Raw genomic sequence first — 26524 nt, 5'->3', positions numbered from 1 at the left:
CTAATTTTCTGAGAAATTGCAAGATTGATTTCTAAAGTGGTTTTACAAGGTTACATTCCCACCAACAATGGGGGGGGGTTCCCCTTTCTCCACATCCTCTCCAGCATGTGTTGCCACTTGTGTTTTTGGTCTTAGCTATTCTGATGGGTGTAAGGTGAAATCGCAGGGTCATTTTTATTTGCATTTTTCTGATGACAAAGGACGATAAACATTTCTTTTTTTTCTCTGCTATTCAGTAGTCCTCTACTGAGAATTCTTTGTTCAGCCCTGTACCCTATTTTTTAAGAAAATGGAATACTTGGTTTGTTGCTTTTTATCATGTTGAGTTCTTTATATATTCTGCATATTAGCCTTCTGTCAGATATAGGGTTGGTGAAGATCCTTTCCCAGTCTGTAGGTTGTTGTTTTGTTCTGATAACAGTGTCCTTTGCTTTACAGAAGCTTTTGAGTTTCATGAGGTCCCATTCACTGATTTTTTTTTATCTTTTTTTTAAACTAATAAAATGGAATTTTTTAATCTTTTTTTCAGTTTTTTTTTAATTTTTCATCAATTACACTTTATTTATTCTGCATCCCCCATAAGCCCCTCCCTCCTCCCCTCCCAATCCTACCCTCCCTCCTCCCTCTGCATGCATGCCACTCCCCAAGTCCACTGATAGGGGAGGTTCTCCTCTCCTTTCTGATCTTAGTCCATCAGTTCACATCAAAAGTGGCTGCATTGTCCTCTACTATGGCCTGGTAAGGCTGCTCCCCCCCGGGGGAGGTGATCAAAGAGCAGGCCAATCAGATTATGTCAGAGGCAGTCCCTCTTCACATTACTATCTAACCCAATTGGACTCTGAACTGCCCTGGGCTACATCTGTGCAGGGGTTCTGGGTTATCTCTATGAATAGTCCTTGGTTGGAGTATGAGTCTCTGGGAAGTTCCCTGTGTTCAAATTTTCTGGTTCTATTGCTCTCCTTGTGGAGACCCTGTCCTCTCCAGCTCTTACTATTTCCCAGTTCTTACATAAAATTCCCTTCACTCTGCCCAACAGTTGCCCATCCTGTGATATTGCTGTTTTTGTTCAGGAATTTGTCTCCTGTGCCAATGAGTTCTAGGCTTTTCACCACTTTTTCTTCTAACTGATTTAGTGTGTCTGGTTTTATATTAAGATCTTTGGTCCACTTGGACTTTAGTTGTGTGCAGGTTGATAAGTATAGATCTATTTGCACTTTTCTACAGGTAGACATCCAGTTAGAACAGCACCAGTTGTTAAAGATGCTTTTTTTTTCCATTGTATTGTTTTGCTTGTTTGTAAAAAAATCAAGTGTCCATAGGTGTGTGAGTTTATTTCTGGGTCTTCTATTTAATTCCATTGATTCTCCAGCTTGTTTCTCTGCTAGTTACATGCAATTTTTATTACTATTGCTCTGTAGTATAGCTTGATATCAGGGATGGAGATACCTCCAGACCATATGTTGTTGTACAGGATTGTTTTAGTAATTCTGGTTTTTGTTTGTTTTTTTTTTTATATGAAATTGAAAATTGTTCTTTCCTGTTCTGTAAAGAATTGTGTTGGCGTTTTGATGGGAATTGCATTGACTTTTGGCAGTATGGCCATTTTGACTCTGTTAATCCTACTGATTTATGAGCACGGGAGATCTTTCCATCTTCTGATATCTTCTTCAATTTCTTTCTTCAGAGACTTGAAGATTTTTTTTCAAACAGGTTATTCACTTGTTTAGTTAGAGTCACACCAAAATAGTTTATGTTATTAGTGGCTATTATGAAGGGTGTAGTTTCCCTAATTTCTTTCTCAGCCATTTTGTATTAGGTATACAGGAGGGCTACAGGTATTTTTGCCTTAATTTTGTGTCCAGTCACTTTGCTGAAAGGGTTTATCAGCTGAAGGAGCTCTCTGGTTGAATTTTTGGGGTCACTCATATATACTATCATATCATCTGTAAATAGTGATACTTTGATTTCTTCCTTTCTGATTTGTATCTCTTTTATCTTCTTTAGTTGTCTTATTCCTCTAGCTAGGACTTCAAGAACTGTGTTGAAAAAGTACAGAAAGAGTGGGCAGCCTTGCCTTGTCCCTGATTTCAGTGAGATTGATTTCAGTTTCTCTCCATTTAGTTTCTTGTTGGCTGTAGGCTTGCAGTATATTGCCTTTACTATGTTTAGGTATGTGCCTTGTATCACTGATCTCTCCAAAACTTTAAACATGAATGGGTGTTGGATTTTGTTAAATGCTTTTTCGGGCTTCTGAGGAGACGATCATGTGGTCTTTATCCTTCAGTTTGTTTATGTGGTGGATTACGTTGATGGATTTCCATACAGTGAACCACCCTTGTATGCCTGGGATGAAACCTACTTGGTCATAGTGGATAATATCTTTTATATGTTCTTGGATTCAGTTTGCAAGTATTTTATTAAATATTTTTGCATCAATGTTCACAAGAGAGATAGGTCTGAAGCTCTGTCTTTTTTTTTTTTTATCTTTACGGTTTATGTATCAAGGTGACTGTAGCCTCATAGAATGAGTTTGGTAATGTTCCTTCTGTTTCTACTTTGTGGAATAGTTTGAAGATAATTGAAGTTAATTGAAGTTAGCTCTTCTTTGAAGGTCTGGTAGAATTCTGTGCTGAAACCATCTGGGTCCTGTTTTTTTTTTTTTTTGGAAGGAAGGCTTCTGTTGACTGCTTCTATATCCTTGGGGTATATAGTACTATTTAACGTTTTTACCTGATCTTTATTTAATTTTGATAAATGGAATCTATCAAAAAAATTGTCCATTTCATTTAGATTTTCAAATTTTGTGGCATATAGGCTTTTGTAGTAAGACCTAATGATTGTTTGGCTTTCCTCAGTGTCTGTTGCTATGTCATCCTTTTCATTTTTGATTTTGCTCCTTTGGATAGTTTCTCTCTGCCTTTTAGCTAGTTTGGCTAAGGGTTTGTCTATCTTGTTGATATTCTCAAAGAACCAGCCTTTGGTTTCATTGAGTCTTTAAATTATTTTGTTTCTAATTTATTGATTTCAGCTCTGAATTTAATTATTTCCAATCATCTATTCCTCTTGGTTGTATCTGCTTCCTTTTTTTTTTTTCTAGCTCTTTTAGGTGCGCTGTTAAGTTGCATGTATGAGATGTCTCAAACTTCTTTCTGAAGGCAGTTATTGCCCTGAACTTTCCTCTTAGCACTGCTTTCATTGTGTTCCATAAGTTTGGATAAGCTGTGCCTTCATTTTCTTTGAATTTTAGGAAGTCTCTTATTTTTTTTCCACTTCTTCCTTGACCAAGCTGTCATTGAGTAGACATTTGTTTAGTTTCCATGTGTATGTAAGCTTTTTGTTATTTCTGTTTTTGTTGAGATCTAGTATTAGGCCCTGGTGGTCTGATAGGATATGAGGGATTATTTCAATCTTCTTGTATCTGTTGAGGCTTGCTTTGTGTCTGACTATATGGTCAATTTTTGAGAAGGTTCTATGAGGTGCTGAAACGAAGGTATACTCTTTTGAGTTTAGGTTCAAAGTTCTGTAGACATCTATTAGGTCCATTTGATTTAGGACCTCTGTGAATGTCATTATTTCTCTATTTAGCTTCTGTCTAGATGATCTGTCCCTTGGCGAGAGTGGAGTGATGAAGTCTCCCACTATTAAGGTATTGGAGTCGATGAGTGATTTAAGTTTTAATAGTGTTCCATTTTCAAATGAAGGTGCTCTTGTATTTGGAGCATAGATGTTCAGGATTGCGATGCCCTCCTGGTGGAGTTTTCCTTTAATGAGAATGAAATGTCCCTCATCATCTTTTTTTTTTTTTTTTTTTTTTGATTAATTTTGGTTGAAAATCTATTTTGTTAGATGTTAGGATAACTACTCCAGTTTGTTTTCTGGGTCCATTTGCTTGAAAAACATTTCTTTAGCCGTTTGCTCTGAGGTAGTGTTTATCTTTTTTGGATTCAGCAGAATGATGTATCCTGTTTCTGTAACCATTCTGTTAGTCTGTGTCTTTTTATTGGAGAGTTGTTTATGGACATCTATTTCTTTAAGTTGGAAAATTTTTTTTCTATGATTTTCTTGAAAATATTTTTTGGACCTTGGAGCCTGGACTCTTCTTTGGACCTTGGAATCTGGAATCTTCTTTTTCATCTATTCCTATTATTCTTAGATTTTGTCTTTTCATGAAGTCCTTGATTACTTAGATGTTTTGTGTTTGTGACTTTTCCAATTTTACTTTTTCTTTGAGAGATGTATCAATTTCTGCAATTGTATCTTTATCACCTGAACTTCTCTCTTCCATCTCTTGTATTCTGTTGGTGATGTTTACCTTTGTGGTTCCTGATTTTTTTTTCTCTAAGTTTTCTAGCTCCAGGATTTTCTGTTTTTGTGTTTTCTTTATTGATTCTTATTCTGTTTTCATATCTTTCACCCTTTCCTTCATCTGTCTGAATGTGGATTCCTGTCTTTCCATGATGTTCTCAACTTTTTTGTTTGTTTCCTCTCTTTATACCACTACTTGTACCTCTGTTTGGCTGTGTTTGGTTGTATTTCTTTGAGAGTTTTGTTCATTTCTTCTTTATATGCCTCTAATAACTCGATAAGCATAGCTTTCAACTCATTTTCCTGTGTTTCCAATGAATTAAAATATCCATCGATTTTGGCGGTTTCTAGTGAAGCCACAATATCCTGATTTTTGTTGGATGTGTTCTTATGCTGGCCTCTAGCCATCTGATGGTCCATACCCTTTTCTGTTTCTTCCTGGAGCCTGTACTTCACACTGGGTCCATCTGTCTCTGGAGTCTGGAGTATTCAGGAAGATGAGCGACGTCCTCCAGTTTGAGAGTGGGTGTTGGTGTTTCAGATGCAGCTAAGGAAGGAAGATTACAGGTGCAAGTGTGCAAGCACACAAGGACAGGAGTGTGGAGGTGTTACTGCCTGGAAGGATGAAGTGTAAGGGAGGAGTTCAGGTGCAGGTTGTGGTGCAGTTGCCTTTGGTTGTTGGCAGGGGCATTTTGCATGTGTAGATGCGGTGAATGGCTCAGTGGCCCACAGGCCTGTCTCATCATTGTTCTCCAAGAACTTATATCTGCCTGAGCAGTAACATCTTGTTTTCAGGGATTGTTTGCCTGGACTCTACTGAGAGACTCACAGAACAGGGGCTTCAATGTTGACAGTGCTGTCCCAGAGATCCCTATGTTGCCCACAGTGGGAGTGTGGGTGGGAGGGATCCTATGTTATGGCTAATAGTGTAAAGGGACACCTCCCTGGGGCTCTGTATCTACTCCCTTGCAGAAGTGTGGCAGGTGGCAGATGGGTGTGCAAAGCGGTGAGGGCCCGCGAACTCACTTGGAGGTGTGTGAGGTAATGTCAGTGTGCCCACAGTTTTCCACTCTCAGATTTGGGTTCTCTGTTTGGCCATTAGAGAAAGGAGGTGCCCCGTGCCTGAGGTTAGGCACTCTCCACCGCTGCTGCACAGCCAGGACAAGCGGAACAAGGGAAGGTGCTGCTGAACATTAGGGGGATCCATAGTTTGCCACTCTCAGATCTTGGATACAATCACAGGGGCTGGGGGGGCCTGGATCCAATCTGTCCCAGCTCATAGATTGTTCTCTGTAGCCCAGGAAGCCTCAAAGTCAATGTTCTGACTTTAGCCGCCCATCCACTCACCAGTTTTCAAGTTTCGGCTCTTTTGCCCAACAGAAACTGTGTGCACTGGCAGCTGCCATCTTGGACTCCAACTCATAATATCTTATGATTGACTTCCTTGGTAACTCTTCTAGGGAGGTACTAAACAATATGGCTGAGGGAAGAGATGGGGCCTAAGAAGGAACCAGAAGAAACTCATAAGTTCCTACATCTTGTTCTAAGAAAATTGATGGGATTATTTATGAACTCCATGTGCTTTGATTTGAAGATGTGCTAAATCAGTTATGGTTCTTGTTCTCTACCTTGGCCCTAAAATACCCCCTTGGCGAGTTTATTAAGTCATTCTAAGGCAATTCATCTGATATTCTTATCCTCCAGTTCTGTTTTATTTTGTTCTGGATGCTGGGGATTGAATGCAGGACTTTTCACACATGTATTTACCACTGAGCTATACCCCCAGCTACTGTCTGGTCTTGACATGTCCCTCACCACCCTCTTCTGGATGATTTTAATATTGGGAGGGTGTTTTTGAAAACTATATTAAGAAATACTGTCCAGACCTCCAGAGTATAAGCAATTTTTTAGCCCACTGGTGGGCTTAAGGAAATACTAAAATCCTAATAAACTCCATTTCCACACAACACACTATGCCTCTGGGGGCTAGTTTGAATTGAATGTATGAGTGCAAGGTCCCTTAGTCAGGTGCTTTTTTTGTAGTTTTAATTCAGGTTGGATGACAGATGTAGGTCAGTGATTAGATCTGACTGTGATTGGGAATGAATGAACTTCATCTTGAACATACCCAATAAGGAAATGAACAGGTTTTTGCTTAGCCTGATCTTTCTGTTATACTATAGAATGAGTGTCACTGGAATAAATCTTTCATACTGCAAGGTTTGGGGAGGCCAACTGAATGAAAATTGGTCTGTATGGTTTACCATCTAGGTAGCCTGAGCTGGCTTTCTTACAAAGCAAGTTGCATGGTATCTTTTTAGGATTTATAAACCTAGATGTTCTCTTAACCAAAAATAGTGAAGCTTTAGACAAAATGATTAAAGTGACACAGGGAACAGAAGAGCTTGCTTGACCAATATTTAGACAGGCAAACCTGGTGGCGGCCTTTAACACAATTAATTTACCAGTTCAAATCATCAGTGAACATCTGTGCCCTCAGACACACAATATAAAAAGAAGTGAAGGGTGGGTAAGTGGTTCTGTTGGTATAGTGCCAGTCTTGCAGTCACACAGACCTGAGTCTGACCCTCAGAATTCATTTTTAAAAGGAAAAGAAAAAGCCAGGTGTGGTTGCATTCACTTATAATCTCAGCACTGGAGAGGAGCAAACGTGGATCTCTGAGGCTTGCTGGCTACCCACACTAGCCTACTTCACGAGTTCCAGGCCAGTGAGAGACCTCCTTTCAAAAGGAAAAGACAGCTAGCACCCAAAGGAATAACGCCTGAGCTTGTTCCCTAGCCTCTGCATGCAGGCATGTGCACACGGACCCCAGAATAAATAGAAAAAACTCTTCATTGTGGAGTTCAAACTGTAATGGGAAATATGGACAATGAAAAAGATGAGTAAAGAAAACATAAATAATACAGTGATAATAGTGTTGGGGGAAAACAGTGCAAGAAAGAAGATTGTAAAATGTCAGAGTTGGAGCTGGAGAGAGGGTTCTGTGGTTAATATGCTTGCTGTGCAGGCATAAGGACCTGAGCTCAGAACCTGTGGAGAAAACATGTCTGGCAGCCTACATATCTGTAACCTCAGTGCTAGGGGCAGAGAGACAAGTACAGATGGATCCCAGGCTCACTAGACAATTGAGCCAAAGTGACAAACTCTAAGTTCATCGAATAGCCTTGTCTCAAAAAAAAAAAAAAGTGTACAGTGACAGAGGAATAGCACTGATGTACTGATCTCTAGTCTTCAGGAATGCACAAATGGGCAAGCCCACCACTTGAACCCCCCCACACACCAGTGCTGAAATGTTTAAGTAGCTTCCATAAGGAAACTGATTCTGAGTCGAGAGCTTACATAAGTGAGGGAGCTAGCTACATGGACACAGTGAATAACATGCTCATCAGTACAAAGGACTCTGGAGAGCATGCTTAGACTGTTTGAAGAACAATAAATCAGCAGTGTGTCTAGATCAGTAAATGGTAGAAGGATGAGGACAGGGAAGCAAGAGGGAGATGTATCATGTTAACTGTAGTATAAATGTTACCATACACTCCTACAAGACCAGAACCATAAGATGACCTTTATGCAAAAAGGAAGTTCAGAGCAATAAAAACGAGGGATATAATTCTATGTGCTGAGTATTCAATTAGTAATTGTAAGCCAAATAAATTATATTGAGAAGAGATATTTATAAGTTAATGGATGACAGTTGCATTAAAATTAACAGCTAGGCAGGGGTGGCACACACTTTAATCTCAGCACTTAGGAAGCAGAAGCAGGCAGAGGCCAGCAGATCTCTTAGTTTAAGGCCAGCCTGATTTACAGAGTGAGTTCCAGGGCAACCAAGGCTACACAGAGAAACAAAAAACAAAAACAAAGGAAGAGTTAAAATCTTGAGGCCACTGCTAGTGTTAGTTAGTGATTGATCCCACAAAACAGATGCAGTATATTCCTCTTGGAATGATTAGAAGTGAGATCAGAAAGGTGATCTAGGTTTATCAGCATCCTGACCCATTAGCACTGGTCATCCCCCAGAGGCTGAAATGGAAGACCATAAAAGGATCATGTTTAGAGCCAAGATAAGCATCTGAGGTTATCCTTGCATCAGCATACAATGTTTGTTGGAAATGTGGGTTCATGTGAACTCTGCCTTTTACCCAGAGGTCCCTGGCATTGTGGAACACTACTTTGAAAAGGACTTAGTGGGTAAACAAAAAGGGAATAATGTGGCATTATTTGCTACTGATGTCCAGGAGCAAGATGACTCATCACCTGCTATTCAATGTGACTTCTCTGCAGGTACATTGGGGTGGGTGAGCTCTGGTCTGAATCTTGGATGTATAGGAAATGTTATGTACCCTTATCTCCCCTTGGGACTATTTTAGAGTTCCTGCCAAGGAATGGAACTAGGTGTCCCAGAACCAAATAGTTTGGGGAGATAGAGCCAACCATGATTCATTAGAGTTGGGAAAGTCAGTTCCTGGAGTCTTCCCATCAGCCGTTTACCCATGAACAGTAAATATAAATAAGCTTATTGTGCTCTGTATGAAAACACGGCTTGCAAACATGCTTTCTTCCAGCTGGATTTTTTCCTCCACCTAACTCTCCAACAGAGTGACCCCAGAGCTCCACTAAGTCCACCTTCCCCCAGGATGTACCTCTCTTTCTAGCCAGATATCTTCCTGTCACTAAGAAGGGAAATGGAACAAGAAAACATACAAACATTACACCTTGTAAACTCCACTATGTGCTGATATTCTAATTGTGAGGGCAGCAAGGCATTGCTGGTTGCTTTCTGAATGAAGGAGCCACCCCCCCCATTTCTTCCTGTTTCTCGCTTTCATTTACAAAGGAATGGAAGTGTGACATTTAAACTGAACATAGAAAGAAAAAGTGCAGTCATCCATGAAAAGTTTCCTTAAGCATTCTCCAGCGAGAAGGAAGCATTACTGGCTTCCAGAGCAGTGGTAGCATCTGTATGGATTTACTCACTTATTTTCTCCCACTCTCCAGAGTGTCTCTGAAATGTCTTCGGATCTTGAGCTAGCCCAGTCCTCTCAAAGCAGCACTCAGCAGCCCTCACACTTTAGCACCCCAGCCACCTCCCGTGGCTGCTTGGATTCTTCAGCTGCTAAACACAAGATATCTTTAAACCCCCGGAAACAGAAGAAGAAGAAGACAATTTCCACATCTGTAAGTCTTTCAAGAGACCCCATATTAAACTGTTTTAGAAAAGACAAGGTCTAGCCTATGCCCACTGCTGCTAGGAAACTATATGTGTAGAGATGTACCCAAACATCTGACAATCTGCCATGCCATGGCATTGTTATCTACAAAGTTCACACTTCAGAACCATGCAACCGAATTAAAAAAAAAAATGCCCAGAATATCTCATAATGCTTGAAGTTTGCTGCTTTTGGTTGGGACACATTCATAGATACCTTGGTCACATGTGGGCATGTGCTGCCTGAGAGACAAAGGTTGGATACAGTTGATGAGTGATCCATTCCTTAAGTAGGGATATTAATGCACGCGGCACTGTCCTAGCCTTGGTGTTTGCAGTGGGTGAGCAAGCTTGTGCTGGTTACATGAAAAGTCCTGTGTTTGAACTTTCTATAAAGGGAATGAAGAAAGCAGAAACAGAGTTAACCCTGCACAACATGCTTATTGCTTTAGTGCTTGGAAATGCCCTGAGTCCTCTCTTCCGGGGGTATTCAATTCTAGTCTCGATAAAGATTCTTTGACTTATTATTCATGGAAGACATATGAGTTATAAACTACTGCACCGCTCCACTTTCCGAGGAGGCTTTCAGGAACTTCAATCATTCAGATTTTAGCTCCCAACTCTTCCAAAGACCTCCACACATTGCCACAGAGTTCTGACACTTGAGTTACTGGCAAGCAGGGATATATTTAGGCAAAGCGAGTAAGTTAGAATCATGGCAATGGGGTCTGGAGAGATCGCTCAGTGGTTGATGACTCATACTGCTCTTACTGAGGACCCGGCTTAGGTTTTTAGCGCCCATGTCAGGCAGCTTATAGCTACCTGTAACCCCTGCTTGAGTGAGTGAATGTTTTCCTCTGGACTCTTTACATACCTGCAGCCGCATGTGCACATACCCATACAGAGACACACCACATATATAATTAAAACAAAACCAAAAATAAATATGAAAAAAATTTCTTTAAAATCACATGACAACAGGTATGCTAAGTAAACTGCTTGTCATGAAGTGGGAGGACCTGAGTCTGATCCCTAGCACCCATATAAAAAGAGAGCCCTGGCTCCTGCAAGTTGTCCTCTTTTCTCCGAGCACACTGTGTGTGGCACATGCACACACATTTGCACATGAGCATGCACACATACATATGCACATAGATAAATGAATGTCATAAAAACCTTTAAAAAAGAAGACAATGGACTGGTGATTTTGTAAGAAATTTTCAATTAAAGTTAAGAAATCAAAGGTACCGGCGTTTAAATGGATGTGTGTTCTACAAAAATAATTAGCCAGTCAAACACTCAACTAATTCTTCGGGTATTCTGCACTAAAGTAGATGGAATAGACTTGGAGACTGGATAGCACACATAACTTAAGGGGAGAGCATGAAAGTACAAATAATTCAGCCACTCATCCAAAGTTGCCTCTACCATTCAGAAACTTCACCCATGAAGTCTCACCAACATGACTGCCTAAACATGACCTGAACACATCAATAGACATGCAAAGTAGATGGGAGAAAGCCCAAGAGGCATCAGGCCTACATCAAGAACTATAGGCAACTAAAACATACTGACATTGGGAGAAATAATCTTCCCCAGAGAAAAACACACAGACTGGTTATCCAATACCAAATGGTCAGCCCTGAAAAACATACACATACAAGTAATGTTATATGGATCAAGCAAAGCAGGTACTATATAGGACTACATAAATACATATGATATGCACCTACACATATTCATGTAATAACAATGAAAAGAGGCCACAAATTTGAAAGGAAACAAGGAGGAGTACATGGAAGGATTTGGAGGGAGGAGAATGCAGAAGTGTTGTCATGATATTACAATCTCAAAAATAAAAGTGAAAAAAGATATCTCAAATTTGTTTTAAGACATGGATTAAATATGAGTTGAGAGTTGTTCCAGAAGCAAGTATGGTAACCTAGGGGCCAAGGCCTATAATGCACTGGGTCCCTGGACATACCACCACAACCCAGAGAGGTAGGCTGTCTGCTTTGGGAGACTTTGTGCGACTCTTTTGGCTTTCTGCTTTCTGCCTAGCTCACTCATGAAAAAGTCTGAGAACCATGCCAATCAGTAAAAAGGTCTTAAAAAAAAAACCTTTGTTTCAGGTGAAAGTAAAGCAGGAAGAGCAGCAGCATTCACTACCATCCAAAGAAAAGACTACAGTGAAGATGAAACAAGCTGACCAAAAGGAGCAGAAAAGGGACGGCACAGGTTAGCACCCCTTCACTGCCAGCCAGTGGATCTTGGGCTTCACTGCCCAGTGCAATGTGGTGGGAATTATAAACAAAAATGACCTCAGGACTGCTACCCTGGATCCTCTTGGGGTTTTTCAATGTCAGATGCAAACAAGCAAACTGGAGAGAAAATCCAGTAACTAAGAGCATGTACTGCTTTCAGAAGACCTTAGTTTGAGTCTCAGCACTCAAGTCAGGAAGCTCACAACTGCTGTAAAACCAGCAGCAGGGGGTGGGGGTGGGGGATCTGACATCTATGGCTTCTGTGGGCACCTCTGTGCACATACCCATACACATAATTAAAAAAAATAGTAAAAGCCTGTGCATGTATTAGGACCCTGGACACCTCACCAAAACCCAAGAAGGCAGGTCTCCACTGTGGGAGACTTTGTGCGACCCTTCTGTCATTCTGCCTAGCTTACTAGTGAATAGGTATGAGGACCTTCTCTGAAGTCCATATCCATATACATAATTTAGGAATCATAAAACCAAAACTTTTAATTAAGAAAAGGTTCACGCAAGTACCACCAGAGATTCTCCACCTGAACCAGTAAAAACAAAGTTTGTACAGGCTTTGCAGAAAAGGTTTTCTTTTTCATGTAAATGAAAACATGGCTTTCTATTCTAGCTAAACAAATTTCCAGCCAGAGAGGTACTTTGTTTGTAAGTGTGTTTAATTCTTTCAAGTTAACATGCTGCCTGAGTTCTACAGAGTGCAGCCAGTGATGGCCTATTCAGTATTCTTCCTCAACAACATAACAAGATAGGAACAACCAAACTGCTTCCTCTCAAATTATTTTTATAAGAGTTACCTTTCTCTTCCAGTATAGAGAAGGTTTTGTGTCCATAATGACTTCACATACCCACGGCTACCAGAGATTTGCACAGCTGCTGCTAGATAACCTTGGCAGCCGTCACCTGACCACTTTCCAAACAAATGCTGCCAGAGTGAAAAAGTCTCTGTGTGCCTAGACAGATTTCAGCGTTAACTCGATGGCAAGCTAATTGCATGCAAGGTCTGACTAAATGAAATTTTGGTTTCATCAGTTAGGTTGGATGGTTGTCAAGATTTTTCCACAGATAATTTCGCATGTAGTTTCAGAGATGAGACTTCCTTAAGCATGTTTTCCAACTCCCCCCCCCCAAAAAAAAACACTAAAAAAGACTTTCAAAGAAAGACCAGAGGGAGGGAGGAAAAAAGGGACGCACATTAAGAGTATAATATCATTTTCCAAAGTTGTCCCTTTCACATGTGGAGATAGAACTGAGTCCATATTCCTGGGGTAGCTTGGTTGCTGTTCCACAGGAAGGGCCTGCTTGAGACAAGACCTAACACACTCTTCCCTGTGCCATATGCTGCACATGCAACCACTAGGTGGCACTCCATATACAATCTCTGTGAAAAAAGAGAAGCCACTGGAGCTCTGCCACTTAGATCAAACTGAGTTGCTTAGGAAAAGGTCCTAGAAGGAGTAGTCTCACAAATGGAATTGCTGAGGCCTTGAGAGTATTGCTTTGCATGTATTCAGAGAACTGCTTTACATGTGTGTTATTCAGGATTGTTTTAAGACAAGAAGGTAAAAATGAAAAGGAGGGGGAGGATAATCCTCTCAAATAATTTGACTTTTTTTTTTCTGGGAAAAAAGCATGAATCCATATAATATAAAATTCCAAGAAGTTTGGATAAGTACTATATAGAAAATAGAAATACTATTCAGAAAATAAAAAAAAAAATCCCCTTGCTGGGCTGGAGAGAGGGATCTGAGATTAAGAGCACTTACTTGGTGCTCTTCCAGAGGACTCGGGTATAATTTCCCAATTTGGAGGTTCATAGTCATCTGTAATTCCAGATACAAGGGATCTTATGCCCTCTTCTGGCCTCCACAGACACGAGGCACCAGGCACATATATAGAGCACAGGCATACATGCATGCAAAATACCCACATACACAAAATAATAATATAAAAGGCATTTATAAAAGGCACTCCCTTTGCTCCTGCTCCAGCCAGGTTTCTCAAATGTAATCACTGTTACAAGATCACATTTTGCTTCTTTTTTAATTTCACACCTAATGGTCGACCAGACTACTGATAAAGTGCTAATGAGCCAGCTCAGGACCATCTACTCATAAGGTTGAAATTTCCCTTTGATATCTTTTCTCATGGCTTAAATTGATTTGTGAAAAGGGGAATGTCCTCTGCGTAGTTGCTTCTACATACCAGGGAATTTGGTAGCAAACATGACCAGGAAAAAAGAGTAGTACTCTTTTCAGAATTCTAAAGCAGCCTAAAGCACACGTATTTCTCTTTCTTTTCACATTTGGTATAGAACTCTCAAGCCAGGAGAAGAGTTACAAACCTGAGACTCAAGATAAGGAGACAAGAGATCAAGCTCTAAGCACTGATGCTCCCTCAAGCGTGGGTTGCTCAGTTTCAGGATCAAATCCAAGAAGATGTAGAAGGGCCAAAAATGAGTGGGAGATCATAGAAAGAAGCCTTCTAAAATCCACTCAAGAGCATGGCCTAGGCAGTAGATCTGAGTCCTCACCTAATAAAGAGATGGCTGGTGAAGAGCACTCTTTCTTACACCTTTTCTTGGAGAAGAAAGGCACAGCACAACATACAACCACAGAATCAAAAATTGCTCGTTCTGAGGAGATGCTGTCAGATAAAGGGGTTATGAAGAGGGAAATGGGTGACATAAATGTTGAAGCTCAAAGAGCGCTAGCACCACAACCTATACCTACAGATGTAGTGGAGTCCATGGTCAGTGGTCCACCACGGTGCCAAGAAGATAGGTCTTCTGAAGTCAAGAAGAGAAAGAATAGAGCTGCTATGTTGCCATGGACACAAAAATCTCCTACCAGCCAAGAAAAGGCCACTGTCTTGAGTAAAGTCCATGGAGAAGAGGAAAAAGCATCCAGCCCTGGTTCACAAAAATGTCAACCCAAAATGGAATTATCCTTGGAGAGCACAACTTCCTACAAAAAGAGGCATTCCGGAAGTGGTTTCAAGGCCCTTTCTGCAAGCGTTTCAAGTGCTACCACAGAAGGGGATGTTTCTACGCAGATATCACCTTTCCCTCTCAGAAGGTGGCCAAATGCAAGGGATATCTCCTCAGATTCAAAGAGTACCTCAGAGTATGAGAGTAGTTCTGAAATGCAGCTGGATCCTGCACATCCTTTCCAGGCTAAAGATGATGATGGTGAGGATGATGATGATGATGATGACGATGATGTCTTCCTCAAATCAGAAAGTGTAGATGCAGGACTGAGCACGATGGAGCAGAAACAGCCTCTCAGATATTCCTCCCAGTCATTAGGGAAACCCGGAGCTAGAGAAGGCTTTTCAGAGCCACAGAGTTCTTCAGAAGATGAGAGAAGTTGTGAGGAACTGACATCTCACTCTTCCCATTCCTTGGAGGACTTTGAAGAATGTTCAGAATCAAAAAATTTCACCCTAGGTTCCATCTCTGAAGAGCAGCTGACTTCCACCTGCCATTCACAGGCTGTGCATGTGTCTGAGGAAAAGGAAGCTTCCACAGAATCAAGTAGTTACATGGAGAAGTGCCACAGCTCTGAGGATCAGACCAGCTCAGAGCAGGCTTCAGGTCAGTTCAGAGACCAGCAAGAAGCAGTCCCAGTTTCAAAGAGTGCTCCAAAAGAGCGGAGTGTTTCTGCCAAGCCGGTGTTCCCCAAGACCACTTCTTCACCCACTGTGAGTTCTATTAGTCAACAACAAACCCCCACCACAATGAACATTTCTATGGGACAGAGCAGATCTATGGAAAAATTGCCTCCCAGCCACACTGGGGAATCACGGTTGAGCGCTCAGGCTGAGCATCAAGAATTTGTAGAGGTAGAGGGTGTGGCTGCCGACTGGGACATTTTTATGCAGCCACTGTCCCCTAAAAAGGCTTCTAAGCACCCAGTGGGGCACCATGATGAGCAAAACGTTCCCTCCTATTCAGATGTTGCGACCATGGAAGAGGCAGCTTCTATGGAGGTACTGTTTCTCAGACATAATTTTCAGCCGCCAACCAGACCAGTGTTTGAGCAAGAAGTTTCTGCAGGCCCAGAACTTGCCATTTTTGAAGAAAGTGTTGCTTCACAGACTCTTAGACAACCTTCCCAGTCCTCTGTGCAACAAAGCATCAAGAAAGAAATATTGTTGGGTGCAGAAAGTGATGCATTTGAGGGTTGTGCATCCATAGAGCCCTTGCCTCCTCAGCATCATCTTCAGCCACTGTTGAATCCCTTCATCCAGCAACAGGCATCCTACAGAGGGATTTCTATGGATCCAAGGTTTGCAATGCACTTTTTCCAGCCACAGATGAAGCTTCAAGGGATGCAATCATTTTCTTTAGCTCCAGAGAACACAGGATTTGAAGGGAACACTTCTTTGGAGCATGTGCCTCAGACCCTTTCCCAGCCTATGCTGCAGCCTTATCAAAATGTGCCTTTAGAATCCAAGGCTGTTGCTGCTAAGATGATGTCCATGGACCCAATGCACTCAACATATCCTGCTCAGTCCTTACCAAGTCCTCAAAGCCAACTAGTCTCAGAAAGCACCTCTGTAGAAGGTGCCACTGTGGTGGAGCCTCTTCCTCCTCAGCCTTCAGTGAAGTCCAAATTCCAGCCACAGATGAGCCAAGATTCAGTGAGCACTTCCACCCTATGGAGCAGTTCTATGGAGGCACTCTCTCCTCAGCATATCTTTCAAACACAGGCAAACCCTAAATTTATGCAAGTTCCCACAGCTCCAGAGAGCCTTGAGGCCCAAGGGAGCATATCCATGCAACTAGTTCCTCCCAGAAGTCCTTCTGATCCATCGGTGGCCCCTACCTTTGAGCAAAGGTCTATACTCCCAGGCACTGTTCCTGTTGCATGGGCCATTCCCATTTATTCAGCAGCTCCCAGAATGCCTTCTCAGCCCTTGATGGGATCTGTAGTCAAACAACCAGTCTCCACAGGATCCATGAACACACCTGCACAACAGATCATCTCTGTAGAGCCAATGTCCACTAGACACCCTTTGCAGCCATGGCAGACTACTCCATTTGAACATGGCTCTGCACCTTCAGACAGTGCTGCTGCTGCTGCCGCTGCCGCTGCTGCCGCTGCCGCCGCCGCTGCTGCTGCATGGGGCATTCCTATTGCTCCACCACCTCCCATAATGCCTTCTCAGCCCTTGATGGGGACAGTCTCCACTGAGTTAGTAAGTGTTTCTGTGCCACAGAGCAGCTCTGTGGAGCTAATGCCTTCCAGATTCCGTTTCCAGCCAAGAGCAGATCCAGAGAGCTATACAGCAGAGAAGGGAGTTTCTACAATGATAAAGCCAGGAAGGCATCATTCTTCGCCCTCCATGAGCTCAGAATCCAAGGAAGATGATTCCCCAGATTCAGTGAGAGCTTCTGAAGAATGGAGGCTTCCTACGGAGTCAACGCCTTCCAAAAATGCTCCTCAGCTGTGCTTAGTCCCTGAATTTGAGCAACAAGCCTCAAATCCAGAAGTTGTTGAGGAAGAGTGGAACCCTTACAAGGAGGCATGTCTTTCGGGACATCCTTCCCAAACCATTACCAAACATGAAGTCCAGAAAACACCATCAAGTTTTGAGAGTCTCTCTACTGAGGGAGGCATTCTTCCCAAGCCACTGCCTTCCAAACATCCCATCTCATTCTTAACGAAATCTAAAATTCAGGAACTGTCCGCTCGTCTTGAGGGTGCTGACCCTCAAGACAGCTCTGATAAACCACAGAAGAGCACAGCTCCTTCCCAGTCATTTGTGAAGTTTATGGCACAGCAAGTATTTTCAGCAAGCAATGCTAATGAAATAGGCATTTATGCAAAGCCCATGATTCGGAGCCGCAGCCGTCCATCCAGATCCCTGTTGAAGCCTAAACTCGATGAACACATTTTCTTATATAACTGGGACAAGGAACCCACGGAATACACCAGTTTGAAGAATCTGCTCATACAACAGCCTTCTCAGTTACTCAGAAAGCCTGAAAAGCCTCAAGAAGTTCTGCCATATTCTGAGGGTGCCCCTGTGAAGCGGAGCAGTTCTGCAGAAGACATCTCCCAGCCCCGGCGTAAGCTTGAGTACAGGCAGAAAGTCTCAGTTTCTGTCAATTTTCCTGAAGAGTGGAAGAAGTCTGAAGGACATCTACAGTTCACAGAACCTTCTCAAGCCTTCCAAGTGTCTGAGTTGCAGCCACCGAAGTTATCAACAGGCTCCACAAATGTTCCTGTGGAGTGGAGCAGTCCTGAAGAGCATCGGCGTCCCGGTCAGCCTATTGAGGCTGTCTTGATCACTGACTATCAGCAACAAATTTATTTAAGTTCTGCCAATTCTGCTGCTGAAGGAACCATTTCTGAGAAGAATACTGGCAGCTGGTCCATGCCAAAAGCCCCAGCTTCTTCAACAAAGTCCATGAAATACAGTAAAGGCTATGAGGACTTACCTAAAAGCACCCTGATTTCTGATACCAAACCTGGCACATTCACTACTGTTCCTGACCAGAAAGCATTCGTTTCCCCGGGCATTTATTCTAAGGAGGAAGTTCCTCAGAGTCATGATGGAAATGAGAGTCCTTCAGTCCTATCCACCAGCAAGACTGAGGTTGAAAATGTTTTTGGAGTGCGACTGCGAAGAATCTCACAAAAGAGTGGGATGGAGAAACCAGATCTTTTCACATCATTTGTCCCAGTTTCATCATCAATAAGCAAAGAATCGGTGAACAAAGAAGATCTCCAGGACCTCAGTAGAGGCCCAGAGAAGTTTAGCCCAACACTTAGCTTTGTGGAAAAGCAAGGGAACAGGCCCAGATATCAAGGCATTTTCAAGAAACCAGCAGTTTACAAGCCTCCAGGTGAGAGATTTGTCTTCAGGTAGAGGGAAGACCTGTAAGGCCAAGCCTTGCATGAGTGGGCTGTGAACTCTCTAGTCTCTAGGTTTCCAACTGTACTGTTGCTTTGGCGGGATTATTTGTGGGTTTAGAGATGGGATAGTATTCCATTCTGGATGAATACATTCAGAAGTAACTCCTTTGGAGTCTCCCTTTTCCCAAGGAGGCAGCAGTCAGGAGATCCATTAAGTTTTCATGATCACCTCCTCTTCCTTCTTCATCTACCTTATATGTAGTATACTTTGGGCAGAATTGTGTGGTTTAAAAAAAATAACCCCTTACATACTTCATGTTACTTTTACCTTCAAAACAGATGTTGAAAACCCAGTTTGTTAAGAGCAATATGTTTACATTCTTACTCTGAAATCACCATGATTTAAGGTGACCTTATAAATGCTATTATTTCCTAAAAATGTTGTACCCTAAGTATCATCTATACATAGTCTTGTCTCTGCCTCCAATCATACCTATTTCACCATGATATTTGCACAAGGGATGAAGAAGTAACAGATGCTGTAAGATGTTTTCTTAGAGTTGGGGAATTATATCAATGGTCTGAGCTTCTGCTGTCTTGAGAGTTATCTCACCCTACCTGTCAACCATTGTCCTGTCCTGATTTGTGGATGGGAAGTGAGATGGCTAAAGGAAATAAAATGTCAAGTAAGGGACAGTATGCCCATTTATATTTTTTCTTCACAATTTATTCATTATATATCCTGATTGAAGCCCCCTCCCTCAATTCCTCCCAGTCCCACCCTCCCTCTCTCTTCCTCCCTATCCCCTTCCCCCAGTCAACTGAAAGGGGGAGTTCTCCACTATTGCCATCTGCCCATAGCTTGTTAAATCTCATCAGGACTACCTGGATCCCCTTCCTCTGTGGCCTGGTAAGTCCACATCATCAGGAGCTAGTGATCAAAGAACAGTCAAATGAGTTCATGATAGAGGCAGCCCCTGCTCCCCTCACTCAGAGATCCACATGGAGACTGAGCTGCTTGTAAAGCACAGCTATTTAACTACTCTATCCTCCCTTTTCACTTTTTAGGAAAGGTACAAAAGAGAATAGCCCTTCTCTAATTGAAATCTATTTACTTTTGCTTGGCAACCAAAAAAGATCCTATTTGGAGCACTACTGTGAGCAACCTCAACCAGAGTGAAGACCCTTTCTGCCTGGGTTCAGTTCTAATTTTTTTTTCTTTCTTTCCCAGGAAACACTTCTAATTGGAAGGCAGACTCAACGACAGAGTCAGGTTGTATCACTGTGGCAAAACAGAGGCAAAGAGGCACTCCATCCTACTTTGCTAAAAAACCCAGGAATAGAGCTGAAATTAGGGCTGAGACCAAGGAACCTAGGTATGAGTCAAAATATGATCCAGACTCGGAATTACTACGAAAGGTTAGTGGAATTGCTGATTAAGTTTGCACTGGAAGTTATGACAGAAATGAAGTCACTGTCTCGTATTGGGAGCATTAATGAAGGACAATTCTTCAAGGGTCTTTATTTTGCATTCACACAAATATGACTGTGTTGATTCTCTTACAGGGTTTATGAAAAGTGATGTATATGAGGAGAGTCTATAAAGCAAACCCTGTCCTAAATATTCTAAAGCAGAATTCAATGAAATTGGTTGTTGAAAGAGAAGTAGACAAATCAATAATAGCCCTATTACTACAAACAACATCAACAAATTAGAGATAACCAGTAGGGTAAAAAATGAGTGACTATATGCTTTCAAATACTGTATATACATATAAAATAAATATTCATAAATGAGAATTAAACTATAAACACAGTAGGCCTCTTTATTCCCAGAGAATACATTACAGTATTTTCTCTGGATGCCTGGAGCTGCACACAGTCAAGAGCCATGTAATTGAATGTCCTTTTCCTTTTCAATCATTACTTATACACTGTGGCTCTTAACTTTTCAAATCTGAGCTCAAAGCTCTCATTCTTCCTAATTTCAAAATTAGATATGTTCTTAATATGGATTTTTAGCAACCTCGACATATAATGTTTTACAATTTTCTTAGTAAGTCCAGGATTCTTGCTTATTCGTGTAATGGAAGCACTTCCCGGCTTCTTTCTTTTATCTGGATGGCCAGCATCATTACTCTGGCACTTTTTTTGGCTATTATATGTGAAATAAGGGTTACCTGAACACAAACCCTATGATGAAGCCATCACAGGGCATCAGACATTTGAGACAGCTAAGGAAGAGGCAAAAGACATGAGCACACAGTGTTTGGATGCTAGACAAAGGAAAGATTTCAGCCAGGTGGGATGGGAAGGGATGAGAATTCTGGGCTGCTAGGAATGGCATTCAATGTAAAGTTTGTCAACTGTTTATTTATGAAATATTTTATTGAATATTTTTGGACTATGATTGACCATGTGTTATTAAAACTGGGAAGAGATACCACAGGGAAAAGGTAGCTGTTGATATTTGCGTTTCTACATACAGATTTGGTTTAGTTTCACACGTACCTATAGATTTTAAAAATGTTACAGGATGGACTAGACATGAGGATAGTAGGCATTGAAATGATGCCTTGTTTTCCTTAGAAAATCTGCAGAAAACGTGGAAGGTAGAAGTCTTATAATATCACTTCAACCAACTGATCAGATTTGTTTGTGACCATCACATTATATTAGCTCACAACTAAGAACTGGTACAATGCTACAGAGAAGGTTTTTCTACCATCCAAATAATCACCAGGTCTGGCTCTGTTTAGCTTTTGAGATCAGCAGAGATCAGCACAGTAAGGGTGGTATGGCCACAGGCAAGAGAGAAGGTATTCTCATATCAATCTGTTTACACTCTGTGTGACTATATAACTTTTCTTCCAAGTCTAAAATAAAGGTGTTAAATGAGTTAGTTTGTTAATAAGTTCTGGGGCTAGAGAGATTGCTCAGTGGCTGTGAGCATTTGGTGCTCTTGCAGAGAATATGGGTTCAGTTTCCAGCACCCATATAGTGGCTCATGAACATCTGTAACTCAAGTTTCAGGGATGTAATACTCTCTTCTAACCTCAGAGGCAGTGTCTGTGGTACACATACCTATGCAGCTAAACACTTGTACACATAAAAAAATCATTAAGTAATATATTCCAAATAAATAATAAAATTGTATGTATGTATGTATGTATGTATGTATGTATTCCAAGCCCAAGGAGCTTTATACTATCATTTGTTATGATATAATTAATTTCTATACTTATATATTTCTATCTATATATATATATAATTCTGTATCATTATATATATATACTATATCTATTTTTCTCTGATTACTGTTGAACTTATAGTAAGTACCCAGAACAAGGCTTGTACCATGCAATCGTCTAAGTAATTTGTTGTCTTTATTGTTGAGACTTACAAAGATTTTGTTTTTATTTTGGTATTACAGGAACCTAAACACAAAACTGATACCTCAGCAAAGACGATTTTTTCTACCATTATTCCCAGACATGAGTTGGCAAAGTCAAGGGTGTCTAAGTCTACGAAATCAGGTGAAAGCACTCATTCTGACCTGTCAAAAATAGCCATGGAGAAATGTGGTGAAATGATTTGCTATTTCAAGTTCAGTCATTGTATCTCTCTTCTTTCTTAAAGCAGCTTCATGATTCTTTTATGTCTCCTCTACGTAAAGCAACAGATATTTAGTCATTTTAAGAAAATCCAATTGTTAATGTCAGTACAGCATGCAATTTCCATAGCTCTTTTTAATTTCTCACCTCACTGAAGAAGCTGTCAAGGCCAAGCACAAGACATTCTTGTGGCTGGATAGAACAGGAAACTACCAAGTCCCTTTCTAGCTGATAGTAAAGCAGTATTTTTTTTTACCTGTTCTAATTTCAATGAAACTGTTAAAAAAATTTACTATAAAGGCCCAGTACTGTTGATTCATTTTTAACTATTGAAAAAGCTTTCTTCATACTTTCTATATTCTGACTAGGGGTGTGAGAGGTGAGGATATTCTGACAGTTGCAAATAAATGTGATGGGAAATGATGGAGTGTGACTCATCAGTTAGAGTTATGTGCTAAAGAAGTGGGGATGGCTTTACATTCAGCTTTGACTTCCCTGTTAGTCCTTTTTATGAAAAAAAAATATTAGACTAGACACTCAAGAGCCCATTATTTGGCTGTGGGAGTAGCAGTCATCATCTTACTCCATGTCTTATGAGCAGTATATTTCTGAAATGTAGTTCTCAATTCTCCTGGACAATAGAACCACCAGGAAGTTTGTAAATGATTGATGGCCCTGACTCCACCCCTACATATTCAGTTAGTTTTATGAGCACTGCTAATTGTGTGTGTGTGTGTTTATTTGTTTGGTTTTTTGTTTTTGTTTTTGGGTTTTTTGTTTTTTTTTTTTTTGGTTGTTGTAGTTGTCTTTTGATTTTTTTTCCCAAGCTAGAACATCAACATTCTGGTCCTCCTGTTGCAGCCTCCCAAGTGATGGAATTACAGGCATGTGCTATCACACTCAGATACATTATCATTTTTAAAATATTCCTGGGTGGTTCCAAGATGTAATTAGAATTTAGAACCACGGGTTTAGTCAAAGCCATTGAGTTATTCAGCCATAGAACAAGATGAGGGAGAAAGTGTAGTTGAAAAACAGAGAGTAGTCTGTTTGGCCACAACAGTTGGCAGAGAATTTTTTCATAGGGTTTTATTAGATAGATCTATTGAGTCATCAGTCATTTGATTTCACATTGTCAGTGACTGCTAAAAACATATCTGAAATAAAAAAAATGAATAGGTATAATATGTTTCCCTTTGGTTGTGAGTTCAAAAGTATAAGATAATCAAATAATAAAAGTCAAAAGATTAACTGTTACTCTGCAGGAATTGCCTCACATCCTTTCCCATGGCTATAGCCATATCCATGTTGATGTTGATTCTGGACAGACTTATTGTGGCATTTGACCAAGCACTGACTTTTAGAAGTCTGACTTCTGGAAGAACAGTGGTTGGAAAGTACTAAGAGCCAGGTGATCAGAGAAAACCTGAAAGGATGGTTCATTTCATTTTGTCTTTGAATATATTCCAGGGTCTCTGGGTTTTATGACTGTGTGTTGTTTTCTATGATTTCAGTTGCATTTGATGATCAGAAGATATTTCATACATATACCAGGGAAAAAGAGACCAGGAGATCTTCAAGTCTTCCACCTAAATTTACACCACCCGAGGAGCCTGTGTGGTTTTCAATGGCCAAGAAGAAAGCCGAAGCATGGAGTCAAATGGCAGAGATCATGCAATAAATAGCTCCCGGATGAAGCATCAGCATTTTCAATAATAATTGCAGTAGCTGTGGTGATCCCACATAATAATCTTTACTAGGGTTTAAAAAATAACTTTAGAAGTAGAAATTAACATTTTAATTACTTGAGTGAAATAAATGCTACTAATGTCTACCCTCAGTAAATTACTATCAGCATTCCCAAATCCAGCATGTTCTCCAGAAAACCTATGCTAGAGAATTGTAAAGTCATTAACTTTAAACATTGTGCCTTAGAAGAAAGAAAACAATTGTATTTTGTTTCAGAAACTTAAAGATTGCCATTTGTTTCAACAAAAAATTTTAGTGGAAAGATTCAGGTGATTTAGCCTAGGGAATGGATGTACTTTCCACCAGGCAGATGGCAAGTTTTCTTGTTAGACTGTGTCTGGTGCCTTTGGGGAGTGACCTTCCTCTCTGGCTCCAGGCTTAGGGCAGAGATACTCTGTAACTCAGAGTCTTAGTTACTTTTTCTGTTGATGTAATAAATTCTCAGATAAAATTAACCTAATGGAGAAAGGGCTTATTTTGGCTTAGAGTTCGAATATAAAGTCCACCACTGCAGGGAATTTCTGGCAGCAGGAACTTGAGGAAGGTGGTCACATTGCTTTTCCAGGCGAGAAATGAAAGTAATGAAATCTTGTGCTCAACTCATGTTCTCCCATTTGTATGTGTGTGTGTGTGTATACATATATACATATATATATATATATATATGTATGTATGTATGTATGTATGTATTCCCCCTCTGAAGTTCCAAGCCTAGGGAATGAGGTCACCTATGGTAGGTGGGTTTTCTCAACTTAATTAACCTTTTCATTTTTAAACTCTCCACATTTTTTCTTTCAAGTCCAGCAAAAATTATGAGAGCTACCCTTAGAAACCTTAACAGTAAACTTTGTTCATTTTTCTAGATCCAAAGGACATCTATTTCTGTCACTTCGTGCTTGGTTTGCTTAAGCAGAAATGCAGCCTTGAACATCTATATTGGATGCTTTCCCATTCAAAACCAAGTCTAGAGAAGCAATGAGATTCTATAGCTTGCTTAAATAATTAGTGCTGGGTTTTTGCTGACGATGGTATAATGAGATGTTGTAAAACAACATGCTGGATTTTTCATTTAATCTATAAAACAACTCCTTATTTTTATCCTCTAGCTGTTGCCCTTTTGATAATGTTAAATTTTTGATCGACTGGATTTCATTCCATTTATATTCACATAGTGAATAGTTTGTTTAAACCAATGCTTTTAACATAGGGAATCCTAGTATATTAGTTCTAACACTTCCCTTTCCCATTTTTGCCTATACCCCCATTACTTTGTTTTCACTATGAGAACTCCCCATTAATATGTCTTCTACTACTAACAAAATTCAGTTTTAAATCATAAGTTTAAGTTTTTTTCAATGCCTAAAAAGTATTCTGATAAGTTTTTTTGTTTCTTTTAGCTTTCTTGATTAATGCAAAGCAAATAAATTCAATAAAGTCTGTCCTGTAGTCCATTTCATTCTGGGAAATGAGGGAGGAAGGGAAATAGAATACTGACCATTCAAACTGAAGATTGTCACTGGAGCAACATTTTAAGAGGTTGCTTTGTATAGAGGTAGTCTCCTCACTGATGTGATTGACAAAGCTGATGGCTTCCAAGTGTTCCTCTCTTGGGTAGAAGTAGGGACATGGTACAGAATGGCTATAAACCATCCAGCTTGAGGATTGAGTCTAAGTCTTACACAAAGATGGACTTATGAAAGTGAATGGTGTACAGTGAAGGAAGCAAAAGAATTATAAGAACTATTTATTTAGTCTGGCTAGTGGCACAATTAGCTGAGTTTCAGAACCAGAGCTTAGTTGGGGAAATCCACATTTAAATCAACTAATAAAACATGCCTTATGGGTCTGGCAGTGGTGACTCATGTCTTTAATCCCAGCACTTGGGAGGCAGAGGCAGGGGAATCTCTGAAGGTAAGGTCAGCCTGGTCTACAGAGCAAGTTCCAAGACAGCCAGAGTTACACTGAGAAACCCTGTCTCAAAAAACAAACAAAGATTCCCCCAACATGTTTTATAGAATGGTTTATCTTTTTCATGTCTATTAATAATGACCAGAAATACTAGAATGGATTTTTAGAATATTCAGACTACTAAAAACCTAATCAATGATGTGGCCCTTCTTTCTTACTCCTGTTCCCACTCTAGGCCCTGTCTTATCTTCTAGACCAACCCTCAGGTCCTATTCTAGGACTGTAAGCACACTTAGCTCTGGGAGCCTATAGTCAGATTTACCAATGATTGTTCATCCCAAGATTACAGTATGACCTCTAGAAGCAGACTGGAAAATAGTCAGAGATATTAAGTACATGGGACATATTCTAGCAGTGTTGTTGATGATAAATGATATTGGACTAACTAACATTTCTTATTTGCCCTAATAATAATTATGGTGGTATTATTTAACCCTTTATCACAATCAATAAGACACCTTTTAGATTTTATAATTACCTTGGGCTGGGCATATAATTCCACCTATGTTATCTCA

The 26524-nt window shown here is 40.5% G+C and overlaps 1 protein-coding gene across 1 annotated transcript in view; it reads left to right on the top strand.

Moving 5' to 3' along the window:
- Positions 1 to 25339, top strand: part of Kiaa1210 (KIAA1210 ortholog) — a 68640-nt gene extending 43301 nt beyond the window's left edge. Inside the window, exons 6-11 of the mRNA XM_060374657.1 lie at positions 9326 to 9505; positions 11669 to 11774; positions 14127 to 18668; positions 19910 to 20097; positions 22112 to 22214; positions 23807 to 25339. Of these exons, the coding sequence (XP_060230640.1) occupies positions 9326 to 9505; positions 11669 to 11774; positions 14127 to 18668; positions 19910 to 20097; positions 22112 to 22214; positions 23807 to 23973 (5286 nt within the window). The 3' untranslated portion in view covers positions 23974 to 25339. The remainder of the gene's footprint in view (positions 1 to 9325; positions 9506 to 11668; positions 11775 to 14126; positions 18669 to 19909; positions 20098 to 22111; positions 22215 to 23806) is intronic.
- The last annotated feature ends 1185 nt before the right edge of the window (positions 25340 to 26524 follow it).

The sequence above is a fragment of the Meriones unguiculatus genome, chromosome X (genome assembly GCF_030254825.1).
Source record: "Meriones unguiculatus strain TT.TT164.6M chromosome X, Bangor_MerUng_6.1, whole genome shotgun sequence".
Lineage (NCBI taxonomy): Eukaryota > Metazoa > Chordata > Mammalia > Rodentia > Muridae > Meriones > Meriones unguiculatus.
The sequence above is the reverse complement of the archived record's forward strand: the minus strand, read 5'-3'. Positions and strand labels throughout refer to the sequence as shown.